We start from the raw sequence: 21,948 nt of genomic DNA on the forward strand, positions 1-21,948 counted from the left end.
TTTCCTATCAATATTATTTCCTCATTGTCATTTCTTACTTTGTATATTTGTGGTTTCTCCCTTGTTTCTTGATTAAATGAGCTAGTGGCTTATCTATTTTATTTATTTATTTTTTTGCGGTACGCAGGCCTCTCACTGTTGTGGCCTCTCCCGTTGCGAGCACAGGCTCCAGACGGGCAGGCTCAGTGCCCATGGCTCACGGGCCCAGCCGCTCCGCAGCATATGGGATCTTCCCAGACCGGGGCACGGACCCGTGTCCCCTACATCGGCAGGTGGACTCTCAACCACTGTGACACCAGGGAAGCCCCTATTCTATTATTTTTTTTAAAAGTTGTAAGCTATAAATTGATCTATTGTTTTTTCTGTTCTTACATCATTAATTTCACTTTTTATTTTTATTATTTCCTTTCTGGCACTTTTTTTGTTTAGTTTGTTGTTCTTTTTCTTGCTTTTTGAGTTGGGGATGTGGTTCATTTAGTTTCATCATATTAATATAGTTGTTTAATATTAAGCTAAAAATATTCCTCTGATAACTGCTTTAAAAGTATCTCACAGATTCTTATAGGTGTTTTTACTGTTATTATTTGTCAGCAGTTTTGTAATTTAAGCTAGTATTTACTTCCCTTTTCACCCAACAGAAAGGCTTTATTTAATATTCAGGTATTTAATTTTAATATTTCCGCCTTCTGGAAACTACTGATGTTTTCTTTTTACCCTAACATATGATCAACTTACTTTTTCTGAGTTTTCTGTGTGCACTTGAGAGGATAACATTGTCTACAATCAAGCTGTATTGTTTGATATATATATATATTCTTTTGTCCTGTCAAGTACTGAGAGTAATGCTTGACCTGTTTTCTACTGACAGTGATGCTATCTACTTCTCTTTGCATCAGCTATAATTTCAGTTTTATATAGGTGATTGCTGGGTTACTTGGTGCATTGATATTCTTCTATTACATATTATATCTTTATGGTAAATTGTGGAGTTTTTTAATATTATAAGGTGTTCTTATCTCATATAATGTCTTGGTGGCCTGAATTCTACTTTCTCTGGTATAAGGATCACAACACCTGCTTTCTCATTGTATCCATTTTCCTAGTAAATCTTCCTTCATCCCTTCATTTTAGCCTTTCTGAATCAGCGTGTTTCAGATGTGTCTTCTATTTGCAACACAGAGTTGGATTTTGCTTTATGCACCAATTTGAAAATGTTTTCTTTAAACAGGCAACTTAATCCCATTCATGTTTATTGACAATATATATGTTGGATCTCAACTCTGTCATATTATTTTATAATTACTGTGTGAATTACAATGTTTTTCTGAGGTTTTTTTTTTCTATTTGATGTTTTCTTTTTGGTATTTAAGAAAGTTTATATTTTTGTTCTAGTGGTTTCCTTGATGTTTATACCTTTCACAGTGCCCTTCATTCTCTTCTTTCCTACTTAATTTTTAACATCTGTATGTCAGTTTTAATACTAGGTGTACCAGGAACAATAGTAATCAACATTCACTATCTTGGTTCAATTGTTCCTTTTATTTGTTTTATGTTACCAAGTCATGTTATAAATAATTTATAGAAGACTAAGACGATAGTGAAAAACTACGTTTTGCAAATTTCAGTAAGAATTTAAACATAGCAAACCTCTTTGTGTCAAATAAATGTTGGGGCATAAATATACTAAAAGATAAAAATATATTGTTCACTCATTGATTCTTGAGCTTGAAAGAATTATTTAGGATATCATCTTATGAAGAGTCATAATCTGAGATTTAATGTAAATGATCAATTCCACTATCATTATAGGAATAAATGAAAATTTTTTAATTCTCAATTGTGTTCAATAAAAGCTAAAAACGGGCTACTATGATGATGCCTCCAGTCTCCTCTCATGCCTTCTTTAAATTTGATAAAATAATTTGGGCACTGCAATAAGAAAACTGAAAGATGACAATATAGACAATATATTTCACTGTGGCATCATCCTTCTAAACAGCTTATTTTCTTAGTAATTTGATATTTTAGCATAGTTGGGAACAACTGATGTGCAATGAATTCCTAGAATGATACAATAACAAAATGGTTCAAAATATAGGAAAAATAAGAACACGAAGATCCCATCATGTATCTTAGATTTGTAAAAGGGTCCAAGAGATCCATCTTGGTAATTACATATATAGAATACTTTATTCCGTATTTTTTAAATAAGTAAATGTTCTCTTTGTTCTTTGGAAGACTTCTAAGAAAGAATGAAATTTATGAATAACAGTCTTCGTAGGTAGTTAGGCCTGCTCAAAAAAGAAACGAAAAAACTAAAACTGGGTCCCACAGACCCTTACGTATACCAAGAATTAAATGGCATCCTTTGATTCCTACCTATTATCTATCCAACAATCCATGTGCTTTTTCTGCTTTCCTCTTTCTCTCTTCCTTCTCTTCCCATTTTTAGTTGCATTATTTCTACTTGGACAGAACATAAAACATTTGCATACCAGTTATCTACTGACATCCCCACCACCCTTGTTTCAGTCTTAGCTCTGAAATTCAATACATGAAATGTTCTCGATCAGTCTTTTACCTGCAGTGTTCCCATTCACCTCTTCATTAAATGGAGCTTATTCTCTAGGAGAGATGTTGGTAAATTGCAGCCCACAGGCCAAAGCCGGCTCAAGTGTTTCTGTAAATCAAGTTTTATTGGAGCAACGTCCACTCATTCATTCATGCATTTTTTACAGCTGCTTGTGGAGAGCTTCAATGACAGATTTGAGTGGTGACAACACACAATGTATGGCCTACAAAGCCTAAATTATATTTACTATCTAGATCTTTACAAAAAGTCTGCACATTTCTCCTGTAAAAGAAATAGGGCACATTTGTACAGAATTATCTGAGTTTTGCCACGTTCAAACTGTTTTTCTATAGCCTTGACACATGAAGGACTGTTTGCCAAGATATAAAAACCCTTAGCCCGGGCTTCCCTGGTGGCGCAGTGGTTGAGAGTCCACCTGCCGATGCGGGGAACATGGGTTCGTGCCCTGGTCCGGGAAGATCCCACATGCCGCGCACGGGCCACTGGGCCTGCACATCCGGAGCCTGTGCTCCGCAACAGGAGAGGCCACAACAGTGAGAGGTCTGTGTACCGCAAAAAAAAAAAAAAAAAAAAAACCCTTAGCCTATAAAAAACAAAAAACCCTTAGCCTATATTTTCTTTCCGTGAGTTTCTTGAAAAATTTGCTCCATAGTTGCCATGAGTTGTAGGTTGCTTTTGAGAAATCTGATATAATCTCTTGCCCTTGTAAGATATTTCATCTTTCTGCCTGAAGAGCCTAGGAATTTTTTTTCTTTATCTTTTAAAATATAGTATTTTTATCAAGATGTCTCAAAATTGCTGCTGTGGGTGAATTTTAGCAGGTATCCAACTCAGAAGCTTATAAACAAGAGAATAGATAGGCAAATTATGGTAGAGTCAGACAATGAAATACAGTAATGCAAAAAAGTTAACTGTAGGAATACATAACAACATGAATTAATCTTGGTTATATAGTGATGAAGGAAATAAATGAAAGCCTCAGAAGACTGCCTAAAATATTATTTCCTCTTCATAAAATTCAAAAACAAGTAAACAAAACAATATGCCATACAAGCATACAGGTATAGGTGATAAAGCTATCTTTTTTAAAAAAATACATAATAAGAAATTCTGGATTTCAGACTAATGGAGAGGCAGAAAACTTTTTTTTAAATAAAGTTTTTTATGAACATGAATTATTATAAAGAGAAAACTTCAAGGAACACAACAAATGGTTATCTTTTTAAGATAAATATTCTCTCATCAGATATACTTTTGGGGGTGACTTTGCTAGTAAGACATGATTAGTTCTATGTTGATGACATAATAACCAAATAAAGCTGAGTTAGAGTAAACATAATTATTAAAAAAAACTTAAGAATAATCAACAAATGGTTTTTCTTTAATAATTAGAAGGCAATACATAGATAGATAAGAGTGCTGCTTATTTTAAAAAGTTAGAATAGCTAATGCTCTTGAAAAATGTTAAGCAAATATATCAATCTTAAATAATATAAAATGCTACAGATGACCACATTAAAATTTAAAAATTCAAGAATAGTAGTACTAGGAATGAACTAAAGGACCTAGCTCCATGCCACTCCAAAAATTTGTATTTCTTCTGACATTTTTCTCCATTAACAAACTGTGCGGGACTTCCCTGGCAGTCCAATGGTTAAGACTCCATGCTTCCACTGCAGGGGGCATGGGTTCGTTCCCTGGTCTGCAAACTAAGATCCCACATGCCACATGGGGAGGCCAAAAATTAATTAATTAATTAAATAAAGGTTAGACCTTATTTATTAAAAAAAAAAAAAAAAAAACAAGTGTGAAGTTCTCTCACAAAACACCTCTTTCTCCCAACCTCCAGGATCCTAATACCTAAGTACGCATGAAGGACCATTTAGGTTAAAAGTTAGATTTGAATCTCCGAGAACTAATAGTAGGTGCAATCAGACATGCTCAAAATGAGTAACTGTAAAGAGTATACTAAAAAGACTGTTTACAAAAGTATGGCTAGGATAATATCCTGGGACTATCAGAGCAGAAAGCCTTTACTATCCTGCGGCATGAAATAAGCAAGAGGAGGGGCTGTTTTCTAGAACTCTAGAGAGTAGGTGTATGGGGAAGAACACCAGAAAGTTAAGCCTTCAGTAGGACAACCCAATTAACCCAAGAAGATCCAGCAGGGAGAGAGTTGGAGGAATAAAATACCTTAACCTCACTCATCTCCCACCTTCTGATCTACTGATGGTGCCTCCTACCAGCTGACCCCAACTGAAGGCTGCAGGGCATGGGAGCAGAATGGAATAGTGAAGGGTAGATCTGGAGAGACAAATGAAGAGTATCAAACACAGTACCATATGAATCACATCATCACTAGAAAAAGAATAATTTGCACAGTACACAATTTAAATAATTTGGCTAATATACTTTTAAAACATTCAGGAAATATATAGATTCATTTTTAAAGAATACTGCTGAAAACCCTATTCATTCACCCACAAATATTTATCAAGCACTTAATACATGTCACTTTACTAGAAGTAGACATACAAAGAGGTATACAGCAGGATTCCTCTCTAAACTTAACTTCTTGGGGAAAAAAATGCAAGTACAAAAACAATACCTATAAAACGCAGTATATGTGTCATATTCATTTATAAACAAAGAGTTACAGGAATTTAGAGGATAATTAAACCACTTCCAGAAAATGAAAAAGGCAGAAAGTATAGCTGTGGAACACCGAGAGCCTTTCATCATTACACAATTATAAAGGCCACCTCCACTTCGTTACTTAAACAAGTTTATAGAGCCTTTACTGCAAGCTTATCTCCTCATTATACATTCCCCTGATAATTTTCCTGATCATTTCCAATAATTTTTTCCATGAAGCTTACAGGTTACTGTCACTCCCAACCACTTAATAACCATACACTTTTAGAAGTTGTACGCTAGGGTGCCTGATAAAAAATTTCTCTGCCAGACCTATTTACATGTGCTCCACAGAAACTATTTTCTCGAGTATTCTGTTGTTCTACATCTACACACATTTTCATATAAATCAAGCCACACTCAAGGAAACAAATCTTCAACTAAAGAATGGACTGACTTTGGAGAGACAGCCCACAGGACTCAAATACTATGTGTTGATTTAATGCCTGGGTAATTAAGTTCCATCACCACTGTGGTAAATGCTTTATTAACAGACCCTTTAATGGCTGCCTTCTCACGCCTACATTACCTCTCATCTCCCCTAAGACTGTTACCTGCATTTTCCAAGTGAGATTCACTTGAATCCTTGTTTCATGGTCTGCTTCTGTGAAAACCCAGGTTTAAAAACATCCTATATTTCCTGCCACTAACTTCTTTGCTCCCCTTCACAAACAAATTTCCTTGAAAGAACTGACTTTGCCCATTGTGCCAGATTCCACTCCTCTAACTCCCTCTTAAATCCAGTCAGGCTTTTAACCCCAACACTACACAAAAACTGTTCTTGTTGGGACTTCCCTGGTGGTGCAGTGGTTAAGAATCCGCCTGCCAATGCAGTGGACACAGGTTCGATCCCTGGTCTGGGAAGAGCCCACATGCCACGGAGCAACTAAGCCCGTGCGCCACAACTACTGAGCCTGCGCTCTAGAGCCCACGAGCCACAACTACTGAACCCGTGTGCCACAACTACTGAAGCCCGCACACCTAGAGCCCGTACTCCTCAACAAGAGAAGCCACCGCAATGAGAAGCCCACGCACTGCAACAAAGAGTAGCCCCCACTCGCCGCAACTAGAGAAAGTCCATGTGGGGCAATGAAGACCCAATGCAGCCAAAGATAAATAAAATAAAATAAATAAATTTATTTAAAAAACCAAAAATTGTCCTTGTCAAGATCACCAAAGATCTGCACAGTACTAAACTTAATGGTCAATCGTTAGTAATTATTTTACTCGACCCATCAGCAGCGCAGCACTTGGCACCATTGATTACTCTTTTGTATAATAATCTTTCATCACTTAGCTTCTAGTTCACTGTACTCTTCCTTGCTTATTCCCTTCTTCCCCCCTACCTCTTATCATTGGGCTCAATCCTTTTCTCCTTTCTATCTACACCCATTTCCTTAGTGATCTGATCCAATCTCATGGCTTTAAATGCCATCCATATCCCAAGAAGTCCCAAATTTACATCTCCAGCCCAGATCTCTCTCTAGAGCTCCAGATCCATACAGCCAACTGCCTACTTGACATTTTCACTTTAATGTCTAATGGATATCTCACGTATAACATGTCCAAACTGAACTCCTGACCTTCGAATCACCTTCATCTCAAACCTGCTTCAGAGTCTTCTACACGTCAGTTGATGGCAACTTCACCATTCCAGTGGCTCATGCCAAAAACCCTGGAATCATCCTTGACTCCTCATTTTTTCTCAGACACTACCTCCAAACCCTCAGCAAATACTATTTGTTCTACTTTAAAAACATACAAAACAAACTGACTGATTATCATCATCTCCAATACTAACACCCTGGTCTAAGCCACCATCACTGCCCAGAGCAATTCATAAAATGCAATGACAGTGCCTAAGACTTTTAACTACAGTTTCAAGAGCTAAAAAATATTCTGCAGTATTTTAGATTTTTTTTCAAATGTTAATGTACTGTGTTCAAATTAAATGATTAAAGTAAAGTTAACCAGATGGTTCCTTTGTTTTAAATCATATTATTATCAAAATATCAGGGAAGAGTCACAGTACCAAGCACAGAGCCAGAAATACTTCAGAATTATCTGCAACATTATTAGAAGTTGAGTAAGTGGTCACTTGGAGTATGTTAATTGGAAGTTTTTGTCTCTTTTTAAAATTTCTACATAATGGTGAGATCAATATCCTTAGGGTATACTTCAGAGTAAATTTTTTTTTTTTTTTTTTTTTTGTGGTATGCGGGCCTCTCACTGCTGTGGCCTCTCCCGTTGCGGAGCACAGGCTCCGGACACGCAGGCTCAGCGGCCATGGCTCACGGGCCCAGCCGCTCCACGGCATGTGGGATCTTCCCGGACCGGGGCACGAACCCGTGTCCCCTGCATCAGCGGCAGACTCTCAACCACTGCGCCACCAGGGAAGCCCCCAGAGTAAATTTTTATCTAGGAAAATACTCTGTTTTCATTAATTACTATGCTATAACTTCAGCTTTCTTTTCAGTTACCCTCACTGCAATGCTGGTTAAAGTGACAGCCTCTTGTTTAATTAAAAACAAACAAAAAAACTTTTTTCTTAGTTTCCTAGAAGCTTTAAACATGTAAGGTTAATCACAGTAAAACCAATCTACATTTGGGTAGTTGATGCCATTAAAATCAGTCAAGAAAAGAAGCCTAGACTCACATCACAGTGTAGTAATTCCCACTAAGAACAGAGGGAAAAAAATTTTAACTCTCTCCACTGAGATAAGCATTCACTTATAACTAAGATGACAAATTATCCCATTACTTATATTCAGAGCAGCCTTACTTAACATAGTATTGTTCCCTAAAGTAGCACTTGTCTATGGTATACACAACTTAATTATTCTGACAACATCTTTATATATACCTATTGTTTTGTATTCTTTCAGAAGTACTTTCCAAAGTGGAAGTACTTATGGATTATTTTTTTGACATCACATACTTTAACAATAAGTGACAAATTCAAAATGCTTTAGGAGTCAAGTAATATGTTAACTTTATATTATTAAGATATCATTCTAGAAAAACTGATGAGTTTTACTTTATACTTAATTTATAGCATTTTAAAACTACTCATAATTCACCTACTATTCTTATAAAACTCATAAATCATGTATTCTTCCCATTTCCACCTTATACTACATTCATAAAGGTACCTAACAAATAATACAATTAATAGGACAAAAATCAAACCAAAAATACCCTGTTGATAAATTTATTTAGAAATAGTATTTTGGTTATAGAATAAGGAAAAAAAAAAAAACCCTCTGTAGAAATACTTTAAAATTTACCAAAACTACACTTCACATTTTGTAATCAAATTATTCCAGGGCTTCCCTGGCGGTGCAGTGGTTGAGAGTCCGCCTGCTGACGCAGGGGATGCAGGTTCATGCCCTGATCTGGGAAGATCCCACATGCCGCAGAGTGACTGGGCCCGTGAGCCATGGCTGCTGAGCCTGCACGTCCGGAGCCTGTGCTCCGCAACGGGAGAGGCCACAACAGTGAGAGGCCCGCGTACCGGAAAAGAAAAAAATTATTCCAAATAAAACCGAAAACCTACCAACCAATGAATTTACTGGTTAACAGTCCATACCAACATTTACCATTCAGAGAAGATTAGAATAAATTTGTTGTGCCTTCCTAACCATCCGTGGAAAGTATAACCACCACATCTCAGGACTGAATGAGACTATCCTTCAATAAAGGGAAATATGAAAAAAGTAAAATATATTCTGTGAACTGTAAACTATATCCAGTAGGGAGATGGGGTAGGGAAGGCATGTACCAATCAGGTGGCCTATAGATTTGTTTCAATGGCCAAAACTGTAGGTAAACCCATGCAGGTATGGCATCAAGGAACTTCTATATAAAGCCGGGGTCCCTAAAGGGTTATACCATCAATGAAAAAGTGAGGTTTTTAAAAATCTGTTGTGCAGAGGCAGACAGAAAACATCTATTTCAGCTCTGGCTCTACATAGAGGAAAAAAGTAGTTTGGGCATAGACTAAACATAACGTCACTTTAGAGCATAAATTCATCTTACATTCAAACTCAAAAAAAAAAAACCACATGCCAAAAGTTTAACTTAATTTGGACCTATGTTGCTAGGCCCCCAGAAGTCCACACTCTCTCTCTAGAGCAGGGGTAGGCAAACTAAGACCCAGGGCTAAATCTAGAACAAAGCCATGCCCATCTGTTTATGTTTATGGCTCCTTTCATGTTACAACAGCAGAGTTGATTAGTTTTGACAAAGACCATATGGTCCACAAAGCCTAAAATAGTTACTATCTGTCCCTTTATAGAAAAGACTGTGACCCCTAGCATAAAATACTTATAATAATGTCAAATGTGTTCAAAGTAAAACAATATGAATTAAATTAGTAGAAACAGTAGCCTGTAAATTGGAGGTTGATCAAAGAGTAAAAGTACTGGTTAACTGTCGACTTAAAGTATTCATTTTAAAACTTAAAAAGTCATCACCTATGGTTCAAGTACAAGCATGGTAATAGTTTAATCCTGAATCTTCCCGTTTTCCTCACGGAAGACATAAAAAATAAAGAAAACATGGGGAGGAAAAGTGAAAGAAAAAGAAAATTAAATTTCCAGAGAAATTAGGAATGAAAAAAACTCACCAACTCCAAATCAGGTGCAAACATGCAAAAAGCCAGTGAAACTAAGAGAATCAGATAGAGAAAGCTGCAAGAATGCAGAAAGGAAGACAAAAAACAAGGAACATGGAAGAAGCCTAATGGTAGATCTCAAATATTACCTCTCTTGTTCCCACAAAAAAATGGGCCTCACTCTCCCTGATCACAAGAAGAGCTATAATTAAAAACAAAAAAAGACAACAAAGTAATTTAAAAAAAAACCATAAAACGTACATAAAATGTACAAAAACCAGAGGGATCACAAAGCAAAATCTAACTTTCTCTTGTATACAAGAGATACATTTAAAACAAAGTGATTCTGAATGGTTAACAATAAAGGAATGGGCAAAGGTACACAGAGAAAAGGCTGACTTCCCCACCAAAAAAAAACCAAGAGCCATAATATTAATAATAACAATGTTGAAATCAGATCAAAAAACACTGAACAAAGCACTTTATAATATTACAAGATACAATTTGCAATAAAGATATAACAGTTATGAATATCCATAATAGCAACTTCCATAAAGCATAAATTCCAGAATATACAAGAAGAAATAGGCAAAACTAAACTAATATTTTTAGACTTTTATTAACTTTCAGAGCATGATAGATCAAGTTAAAATAAGTAAGGAAGAAAAGACCTAAACAGAATAATCAACAAAGTCGATTTTATATATATGTATCAAATGCTATACTTTGATATTATGGGATTTACTTCCTTTTCAAGCGTCTATAGAACATTTATGAAAATTGGGCCCCAAAGAAAATCTCAATAAATTACAAAAAGCAGAAATAATACCTACAACATTCCCTGAACACTATAATAAAACCAAAAATTAAAAACAAAACAACCTTCTTACATAGAAAATTTGTCACTCTTAATTAAACGACTCTTGGGCCCATCTGAAAAATGAGAATGACTCACCTACATGTGCTTCACTGCTACCATGAGTTTGTTATGACAATAATGTATGTAAATAGGCTTATTTAATGCAGCATTTATTAACCATTACACTCTAAAATGTTCCTATCACCAGAATTCTTTTTAGATTTCTTCTATTTTCTCAGTAAAATAAGAAGAGAGTAATGATGAAGAGTGAAGTGTTGGAAGTCTGAAGAGAGAAAGGAAAACATGTGAAACAGTCATCTTGGAAAACTGTAAGACAGACTGGTGATTAAAACTCGGTAAATGAGAAGTACAGACAAGAGAGGGTGAGAGAGAGTGAAGCACTGACCAGAGGCTCAACGGACTAAAGCCTCTGGTAAGGCTGAAGAATTCCCAGAGTCTGGACACTCTTCAGGAGTAAGCTGGGAAGATCAGCAGTACTTGAAGAGTAAGATACCTGAAATGGAAATTATGGGATTCGTAGCAGGTACACAAGGTCAAGAGTGCCGCAATGCAAGAGGAAGACCCAAACAGGATGAAAAACAAGATCTTTGTAAGAAAGATCAAAAAATTGAGAGGACAGAAGTATTTAAATGGATCCTAAAATATCCATAAAAATATCTGGCTAATATATGTAGGACAGAGACAGTGAGCCAGAAGCTATATTCTTCCAGGAATTAAGCACAGTGATCAAAGGAGCAACAAAGGAGTGTAAGATGGAGAAGTAGTAGGCGGTATAGTCTGATGATATAAGATTCAAAGTTGAGTGATTTAAAGGAGGAAGGAGTAAAAATAGAGTGGAAATGACAGTAAGAAGTACGGAGGATACATATCCCAATTCTAGCCCAGCTGTACTGGGGATATGAAAAAGAGAAGATCACTTAAAAGGACTGAAGGGGAAACAGTGGAGAATTTAGAAGGAAGTCTTCCTCTGACACACAACCACTCTCTTGTTGTTGCCAGTGGTGATCTGCAAATGAGTTCTCTCATTAAGACTACACAAGGACTATAAATAGTTGAATATAGTTGTCTATACACAAAAGGGCCAAAAACTTGAGTTCATAATCCTGGCCAGAACCGGAAATGGAGTATGTTCCTGAATCTAAATAGCAAACAGCATATACACATCTGTAGGCAAATTAAAAAAAAAAACAACTTACAACTGTTTGAAAATGTCATAAAGAATTCAAAGAAATAAAGTACCAGAAAAATAAATTAGAGTATTTAAGAGTCATATGTAGATTGCCCCAGTCACCTTCACACACCAGATATATAATCTTTTATAGAAGCCAAAAGACTGTCTTTGGGAAGCTTACTTTAGAAGAATAATACATACATAGAGATATTGCAATAAGATTAGAAACAGAACCTTGAAAAATGAAAAATCCTGAAATCATGGAATGCATAGTTAAGAAACTGGGGTAGTTTTAGCTTTCAGTTCATAAGTAAAATCCAAAGAAATAGCACCATCTATTGGAATTTCAGATATTTAAAATACATATTCTCAATTCTTAGAAAATGTGTCTAGTATGTAACATTTCTGCACATTTGGCTAAGAAGATAACTTACATATTAAAGGACAATTTCTAACATAAAAAAGTTTATATTAAAAAGAATTAATTCTTGGTTTATAATTCTAATTTCAAATAACTAACCATTTTGACTAAATTCATATGAAGATTTTATTATAGATAAAATATTCTCAACCAATAAAGAAGAGTACATAGTTACATGTTCAAAGTAACTCACAGATATGGTATTCCTGTATGCTGCTTGTATAACCATATATTGCAGAATATCCAAATATTATGATCATGACAACATCTCTACTATCCAACTCCATAATATGTGCTGAATGTCCCTCCACAGCGTACTGCTGACCATGTCCAAGCACAGTAGGAGTTTTTGTACTCCATGACTGACTATGTATGTTAAAAACCCATAATTCATCTGTGACATTGCCATCACTTGTTTCAATTCTGCCTCCATACATAAAGATGTTTTCCTGTAAATTAAAAAAACATATGTTAATAAAAAAAATATTTGTATCTTAGCAAGATATATTAGTTAAAAATAAAGATTAATTTAAACATTAAATTTTAGTAATTGCTCACAACATGCATAAGACATAGTTCTTATTTGTAAAAAGTCAAATGAGAACACATAACTAGTGATAATTAATTCTTTTCCTTACAAGAAGGGGGCACATCCACACTTACAAAAAGTTACTTTAAGGTATCTTATTTAAAAGTTATGTAGTCAATTAACCATGGTTTTCATTATCCTAGTTGTTGAGTCCCTAGTTGTTAAATTTGAATTTTACCATCTATTTGTACTGCTTTGTGCTAGTCTCAGTCATTCACTGTTTTCATCATTGTTCACCAGAAAGATAGATCACATTTGCGTATATTATGTGGAGTACATTTTTATTACCACTTCTCACGGCTATGAGCAAATACCTTATAGCACTTATAAATTATACAATTTCAATATGATTGAAATGAATGATATATAAATCATTACTATTTCAACAACCTAGAAAGAGAAAAGAATTTCTTCAACCTAATAAAGAGCATCTAAGAAAAACAGAAAGCTGCTATTACATACACTTAATGGTAAAAGACTGGATGTTTCACCAAGGTCAGTAATAAGATAAAGGTGCCTGCTTTTGCCACTTACATTCAACATTGTACTCAAGAGTTTAGCCAGAGCAAATATGCAAAAACTGAATAAAGGTATAAAGATTAGAAAAGAAAAGTAAAATATTTCTATTTGTAGGTGATATGAACTTGTATACAGAGAATACTAAGAAATAAAAAAACAATTAGAGGGGGCAGAGTCAAGATGGCAGACTAGGAGAATGCAGAATTCATGTCTCTGCACAACTAGGGCACCTACCAGGCACCAGTGGGGGACCATGGACACCTAAGGGGATGAGAGGAACTCCCAGTGACCGGGTAGGACGTGGGGCATTGGGGGAGTGAAGGGGAAGAAGTGGAGGCAGGACGGGACTGGCGCCCCTCAAGGGCAGCTGGGGGAGGGGAAGGGAACTCAGGCCAGAAGGGGGAAATTGGGGAACCATTGGGAGGGCAGAGGACCAAAAGAGAGCATGGCCAGGTTTCCCCTGCCCACTTGGACTCCCAGGAACCTGGTGAGATCCCAGGCCTGATCCTCTGCCTACCATGGCCCCCTCCAGCCACGCAGGTCCTGAGGGAGTGGGAGGGAGGGAAGGGGGAGCAAAAGTAAAGGCTGGACCTCTGGGACTGGCACACCTGAGGGGCAGCTGGGGCAGGGGAGGAGTTCCTACAACCAGTGGGACCCACCCACGGTTAGGGATCCAATGGGTCAGGGGAGACCCTGTGGGAGATGGTGCAGGAGGGACATGAAGGAACGGAAGGGAAGTGGGCCAGCGCTTTCCCTGTCCACTTAGGCACTGGGAAGACTGTTGGGCTCCCGGGCCTAATCCTCTGCCCTCGGAGCCTCCCTCCTGCCATGCAGAGCCCAAACCCTGCCCTGCACTCCCACCCAGGGCCCTACCTCTACACATGGAGACCCCCTCCAACAGGCTGGGCCTAAACCCCACCAACACACCCTCACCCAGGGCCTTACCCCTCCAAACTCTGGAATTCCACTCTCCAGAGGCCCTCCTTTCCACTTGCTGCCTCTCCCCTCCTGCCAGGTCCTAAGCAGAGGCCCTGCCCTACGCTTGAACATCATCGTCCCACACACGCCCGGCCCCCCGGGCCTTTTCTGGTTGCCTGGGTCCTGAGCCTAGGCCCTGCCCCATGCTCAAATGTCACACCCCGCACCCGCCTAGGTCCCGCTCCACCCTAAACCCCACCCCTGCCTAAGTTCCACCCCTGCCTAAACTCCTCCCACATAGCCAAGGCTTTTTTTATTCTTTTTCCGCTTTTAGATTGGGGTTCTGCTTTACCTTGTTGATTCATTTATATTTTTATTTTTCCTAGTAAATCTTTTATTTTTCTAATTTTATTTTATTCTTTATACTTTGTTATTGTTCCCTCCTTTTGGCTTGTTCCCCCTACCTTTTTTTTTCTGTTTTCTGTTGTGGTTTTATTTTACCTTGCTGCAATTATATTTTTACTTTTCCTAATATATCTTTTATCTTTCAAATCTTTTTGTTTTTTTATTCTTTGATATCGTACTGCTCTTTTTCTCTTTCTTTCTTTTTTTTTTTGCTTGGTTCCCAGGCCAGAGATAGGGCCCAAGCTCCTGCGGTGGGAGCTCCAAGTCCAACCCAGTGGATTAACAGAGAACCTCACACCCTAGGGAATATTAATCAGAGTAAGGCCTCCCAGAAGTCCTCATCTCAGCACCAAGGCCCGGCTCTATCCAACTGCCTGCAAACTCCAGGGCTGGACACCTAAGGCCAAACAACCGGTAAGACAGGAATACAGCCCCAACCATCAAAAAAAAGAAACGACAAGAAAATATACTACAGACAAAGAAGCAAGGTAAAAACCTACAAGACCAAATAAATGAAGATGAAATAGGCAACATACCAGAAAAAGAATTCATAGTGATAGTATAGATGATCCAAATTCTCAGAAACAGAATGGAGAAAATACAAGAAACATTTAACAAGGATCTAGAAGAACTAAATAGCAAATAGTGATGAACAACACAATAACTGATATTAAAAATACTCCAGAAGGAATCAATAGCAGAATAACTGAGGCAGAAGAACAGATGAGTGAGCTGGAAGATAAAATGGAGGAAATAGCTGCTAGGGAGCAGAATAAAGAAAAAAGAATGAAAAGAATTGAGGACAGTCTCAGAGACCTCTGGGACAACATTAAACACACCAACATTCGAGTTATAGGAGTCCCAGAGAAAGGAGAGAAAAAGAAAGGGTCTGAGAAAATATTTGAAGAGATTATAGTCAAAAACTTCCCTAACATGGGAAAGGAAATAGTCAATCAAGTCCAGGAAGCGCAGAGTCCCATACAGGATAAAGCCAAAGACAAACATGCCGAGACACATATTAATCAAACTATCAAAAATTAAATACAAAGAAAAAATATTAAAAGCAGCAAGAGAAAAGCAACAAATAACATACAAGGGAATCCCCATAAGGTTAACAGCTAATCTTTCAGCAGAAACTCTGAAAGCCAGAAGGGGGTGGCAGGACATATTTAAAGTGATGAAAGGGAAAAACCTACAACCAAGATTACTCTACCCAGCAAGGATCTCATTCAGATTTGATGGAGAAGTCAAAAGTTTTTCAGACAAGCAAAAGCTAAGAGAATTCAGCACCACCAAACCAGCTTTACAACAAATGCTACAGAAACTTCTCTAGGCAGGAAACACAGGATAAGGGAAAGACTTACAAAAACAAACATAAAACAATTAAGAAAATGGTAACAGGAACATACATATCGATAATTACCTTAAATGTAAATGGATTAAATGCTCCAACCAAAAGACACAGACTGGCTGAATGGATACAAAAACAATACCTGTATATATGCTATCCACAAGAGACCCACTTCAGACCTAGGGACACATACAGACTGAAAGTGAGGGGATGGAAAAAGATATTCCATGCAAATGGAAACCAAAAGAAAGCTGAAGTAGCAATTCTCATATCAGACAAAATAGACTTTAAAATAAAGGCTATTCAAGAGACAAAGAAGGACACTACATAATGATCAAGGGATCAATCCAAGAAGAAGATATAACAATGGTAAATATTTATGCACCCAACATAGGAGCACCTTAATACATAAGGCAAATGCTAACAGCCATAAAAGGGGAAATCGAAAGTAACACAATTATAGTAGGGGACTTTAACACCCCACTTTCACCAATGGACAGACCATCCAAAATGAAATAAATAAGGAAATACAAGCTTTAAATGACAAATTAAACAAAATGGACTTAATTGATATTTATAGGACATTCCATCCAAAAACAAGAGAATACACTTTCTTCTCAAATGCTCATGGAACATTCTCCAGGATAGACCATATCTTGGGTCACAGATCAAGCCTTGGTAAATTTAATAAAATTGAAATTGTACTAAGTATCTTTTCTGACCACAACACTATGAGACTAGATATCAATTACAGGAAAAAAACTGTAAAAAATACAAACACATGGAGGCTACACAATACGCTACGAAATAACCAAGAGATCACTGAAGAAATCAAAGAGGAAATCAAAAAATACTTAGAAACAAATGACAAAGAAGACACGACAACCCAAAACCTATGGGATGCAGCAAAAGCAGTTCTAAAAGGGAAGTTTATAGCAATACAATCCTACTTCCAGAAACAAGAAAAACCTCAAATAAACAACCTAACCTTACACCTAAAGCAATCAGAGAAAGAAGAACCAAAAAAACTCCGAAGTTAGCAGAAGGAAAGAAATCATATATATCAGATCATAAATAAATGAAAAAGAAATGAAGGAAATAATAGCAAAGATCAATAAAACTAAAAGCTGGTTCTTTGAGATGATAAATAAAATTCATAAACCATTAGTCAGACTCATCAAGAAAAAAAGGGAGAAGACTCAGATCAACAGAATTAGAAATGAAAAAGGAGAAATAACAACTGACACTGCAGAAATACAAAGGATCATGAGAGACTACTACAAGCAACTATATGCCAATAAAATGGACAATCTGGAAGAAACGGACAAATTCTTAGAAAAGCACAACCTTCCAACACTGAACCAGGAAGAAATAGAAAATATACACAGACCAATCACAAGCACTGAAAATGAAACTGTGATTAAAAATCTTCCAACAAACAAAAGTACAGGACCAGATGGCTTCACAGGCAAATTCTATCAAACAGTTAGAGAACTATTCCAAACTATAGCAGAAGGAGGAACACTCCCAAACTCATTCTACAAGGCCACCATCACCCTGATACCAAAACCAGACAAAGATGTCACAACAAAGAAAACTACAGGCCAATATCACTGATCAACATAGATGCAAAAATCCTCAACAAAATACTAGCAAACAGAATCCAACAGCACACTAAAAGGAGCATACACCATGATCAAGTGGGGTTTATCCCAGGAATGGAAGGATTCTTCAATATATGCAAATCAATCAATGTAATATACCATATTAACAAAATGAAGGATAAAAACCATATGATAATCTCAATAGATGCAGAAAAATCTTTCGACAAAATTCAACACCCATTTATGATAATAACTCCCCAGAAAGTAGGCAGAGAGGAAATATGCTTCCTCTTAGAGGAAAACATAGGCAGAACACTCTGACATAAATCACAGCAAGATCCTTTTTGACCCACCTCCTAGAGAAATGGAAATAAAAACAAAAATAAACAAATGGGACCTAATGAAACTTCAAAGCTTTTGCACAGCAAAGGAAACCATAAACAAGACCAAAAGACAACCCTCAGAATGGGAGAACATATTTGCAAACGAAGCAACTGAGAAAGGATTAATCTCCAAAATATACAAGCAGTTCATGCAGCTCAATATCAAAAAAACAAACAACCCAATCCAAAAATGGGCAGAAGACCTAAATAGACATTTCTTCAAAGAAGAAATACAGATTGCCAACAAACCGATGAAAGGATGCTCAACATCACTAATCATTAGAGAAATGCAAATCAAAATTATAATCAGGTATCACCTCACAATGGCCATCATCAAAAAATCTACAAACAATAAATGCTGCAGAGGGTGTGGAGAGGCACTGTTGGTGAGAATGTAAATTGATACAGCCACTATGAAGAACAGTACAGAGGTTCCTTAAAAAACTAAAAATAGAATTATCATATGACCCAGCAATCCCACAACTGGGCATATACACTGAGAAAACCATAATTCAAAAAGAATCATGTACCACAATATTCACTGCAGCACTATTTACAGTAGACAGGACATGGTAGCAACCTAAGTGTCCATCAACAGATGAATGGATAAAGAAGATGTTGCACCTATATACAGTGGAATATTATTCAGCCATAGAAAGAAACGAAATTGAGTTATTTGTAATGAGGTGGATGGACCTAGAGTCTGTCATACAGAGTGAAGTAAGTCAGAAAGAGAAAAACAAATACCGTATGCCAACACATATATATGTAATCTAAAAAAAAATGGTTCTGATGAACCTAGGGGCAGGACAGGAATAAAGACACAGACATAGAGAATGGCCTTGAGGACACAGGGAGGGGCAAGGGTGACAGCTGAAGGGTACAGGACTTCTTTACAAGGTGATGAAAATATTCTAAAATTGATTACGCAACACTGCAATTTTGACAAGCCTGCAAGAGATAATTGCACAACTCTGAAGATACTAAAAAGCATTCAGTTGTATATTTTAAACACATGAATTGTATCATATGCCAATTATATCTCAATAAAGCTGTTACAAGAAAATGAAATAAATCAAAAAACTGAAAGAAGACAAAGAAACATATATCCACATACATATGTACATAGAGAGATTTTTATTTAATTTCTTAAACATGTATATGCATAGCACAAAACAGTGGTAGTTTATTCTTTACATTGCTCCTGTGTTTTCCTAATTTTCTTAAACAAGCACAGAAAATATATAAGTTCTGATTTGAAGAATATAGTCACAGTCCACAAAACACATGAATTTTTGTTGATTCAAAATAAAAACCAATTACATAGCCTGATTTTTTTTTTTTTTTGCAGTACGTGGGCCTCTCACTGTTGTGGCCTCTCCCGTTGCGGAGCACAGGCTCCAGATGCGCAGGCTCAGCGGCCATGGCGCACGGGCCCAGCCGCTCTGCGGCATGTGGGATCTTCCCGGACCAGGGCACGAACCCGTGTCCCCTGCAACGGCAGGCGGACTCTCAACCACTGCGCCACCAGGGAAGCCCCAATAGCCTGATTTTAATCATGCTAAATTCATGAACCCCACAAATACATAAAAATAACTGATTAAAAGCAATCCCTATCAAAATCCCAATGACATTTTTCATAAGTAGAAAAATCCATCCTAAATTATTATGGAATCTTAAGGGACCCTGAATAATGAAACAAACTTGAAAAACAAGACTGAAGTTGGAGGTCTCAAATTTCTACATTTCAAAACTTACTACAAAACTACACTAATCAAAACAGTGTGGTACTGGAATAAACACAGATCTAGATCAAAGGACTAGAGAGCTCAGAAATAAATCTTTGCATATATGATCAAATGCTTTCAACAAGAGTGCCAAGACCATTTAATGGGGGAAAAGTCTTTTCAACAAATAGTGCAAGGAAAACTGAATATCCATATGTAAGAGAAAAAAAATTGGACCCTTACTTTATACCCTAAACAAAAATTAACTCAAAACAGATTAAAGACCTAAGAACTAAAACTTCACAATTCTTAAAAGAAAACATAGGGAAAAGGCTTCATAATATTGGATTTGGCAATGATTTCTTGGATATGACACCAAAAGCACTGGCAACAAAAGAAAAAACAGATAAATTGAACTGTGTCAAAATTAAAAACCTGCCCATCAAAGGACACTATCAATAGAGTGAAAAAGCCCACAGGATGAGAGAAAATATTTGCAAATAATATACCCAATTAGGGGATAAAATCCAGAATATATAAAGAACTCCTACAACTCAACACCAAAAAAAAGTTTAAAATGGGCAAAAGACTTGAATATATGTTTATCCAGAGAAAGCATACAAATAGCCAATAAGCACTTGAAAAGATGTTACATACCACTAATCATTAAGGAAATACAAATCAAAACCACTATGAGATACTGCTTTACATCCATCAGGATGGCTATTATAGGAAGGAAGGAAAGAAGGAAAGAAGGAAGGAAGAGGAAAATAACAAGTGTTGACAAGGATATGGAGGAATTGAAACCTTTGTGCACTGCTGGCAGGAATGTAAAATTGTTACAGCTGCTGTGGAAAACAATATAGCAGTTCCTCAAAAAATTAAAAATAGAATTACCATACAATCCAGCAATTCCACTTCTGGCTATCTATCCAAAAGAATTGAAATCAGGGACTTGAAAAGATAGTTGTATACCCATGTTCATAGTAGCATTATTCATAATAGCCAAAAAGGTGGAAGCAACCCAAGTATCTATTGATGGATGAATGGATAAACAAAATGCAGTGCAATATATACATACAACAGAACATTATTCGGACGTAAAAAGGAAGGAAATTCTGACACATGCTACAAGATGGATGAATCTTGAGGACACCATGCCAAGTGAAATAAGCCAGTCATTAAAGGACAAACACTGTATGATTTCACTTATATGAGGTACCTAGAATAGTCAAATTCACAGAGACAGAAAGCAGAATGGTAGTTTGCAAGGTCTGGGGAAAGGGGGAAATGAGGAGTTACTGTATGGGTATAGAGTTTCAGTTTTGTAAGATGAAAAGAGGTCTGAAAATAACAGTAATGGCTGTACAACAACTTGAATATACTTAATACCACTGAATGAATTCTACTCTTAAAAATGGTTAATATGGTAAATTTTTGTTGTGTATATCATGGACAAAAACTCAACCTTCATTTCTTCTCATGTTCAATGGCGGACTGTATTAAAATCTTTTTATTTTTACTAAAATAGTATAAAAGTCTTTGACATCTCAAGTTATTGTGATTCATATGATCTACTGTTCTTATTAAATGTTTGAAATAAATCTGACATTTAGTATTTCTTCCTCTAAAGTCTAAAAAAAGAAAAAAAAAGATTAAAATTTAAAGCAGGATTCATACCTGATATAAAGCAAGAGAATGCCCATATCTCTGGAGAGGTCCCCTTGATACAGTTCCTACATTCCATATACTGCTTTCTAAATTGTAACTAAAAACAAGAAAAAAAAATAACTTCATAAGCTAAGATTCATCTTAGTTTTGTAATTTGCATATGCTTTCTTGTATTTAAATATTCATTAATTCAAAAACAATTAGAATAAACTCATAATTTCATATACCATATTAGAAATTTCTAATAGAGACTCATTCAAGATATACCTAGTCTAAATTAGGATTCAATCATTCGAATGTATAATATACAATAACTTGACTAGGCTATTTATTACCGGAGTTAATTTGTTCTGAACCAGCCGATTAACCTAAACAATAGTGAGCTCTTCTACACTTTTAAAGTCACC

The 21,948-nt window shown here is 36.4% G+C and overlaps 1 protein-coding gene across 1 annotated transcript in view; it reads right to left on the minus strand.

The window, feature by feature from the left end:
- Positions 1–21,948, minus strand: part of ATRNL1 (attractin like 1) — a 691,263-nt gene that overhangs the window by 618,122 nt on the left and 51,193 nt on the right. The window contains exons 7-8 of the mRNA XM_065893763.1: positions 21,551–21,638; positions 12,568–12,823 (exon numbers count right to left, since the gene is read on the minus strand). Of these exons, the coding sequence (XP_065749835.1) occupies positions 12,568–12,823; positions 21,551–21,638 (344 nt within the window). The remainder of the gene's footprint in view (positions 1–12,567; positions 12,824–21,550; positions 21,639–21,948) is intronic.

Source organism: Phocoena phocoena, chromosome 16, assembly GCF_963924675.1.
Source record: "Phocoena phocoena chromosome 16, mPhoPho1.1, whole genome shotgun sequence".
In the NCBI taxonomy this organism is placed as follows: Eukaryota; Metazoa; Chordata; class Mammalia; order Artiodactyla; family Phocoenidae; genus Phocoena; species Phocoena phocoena.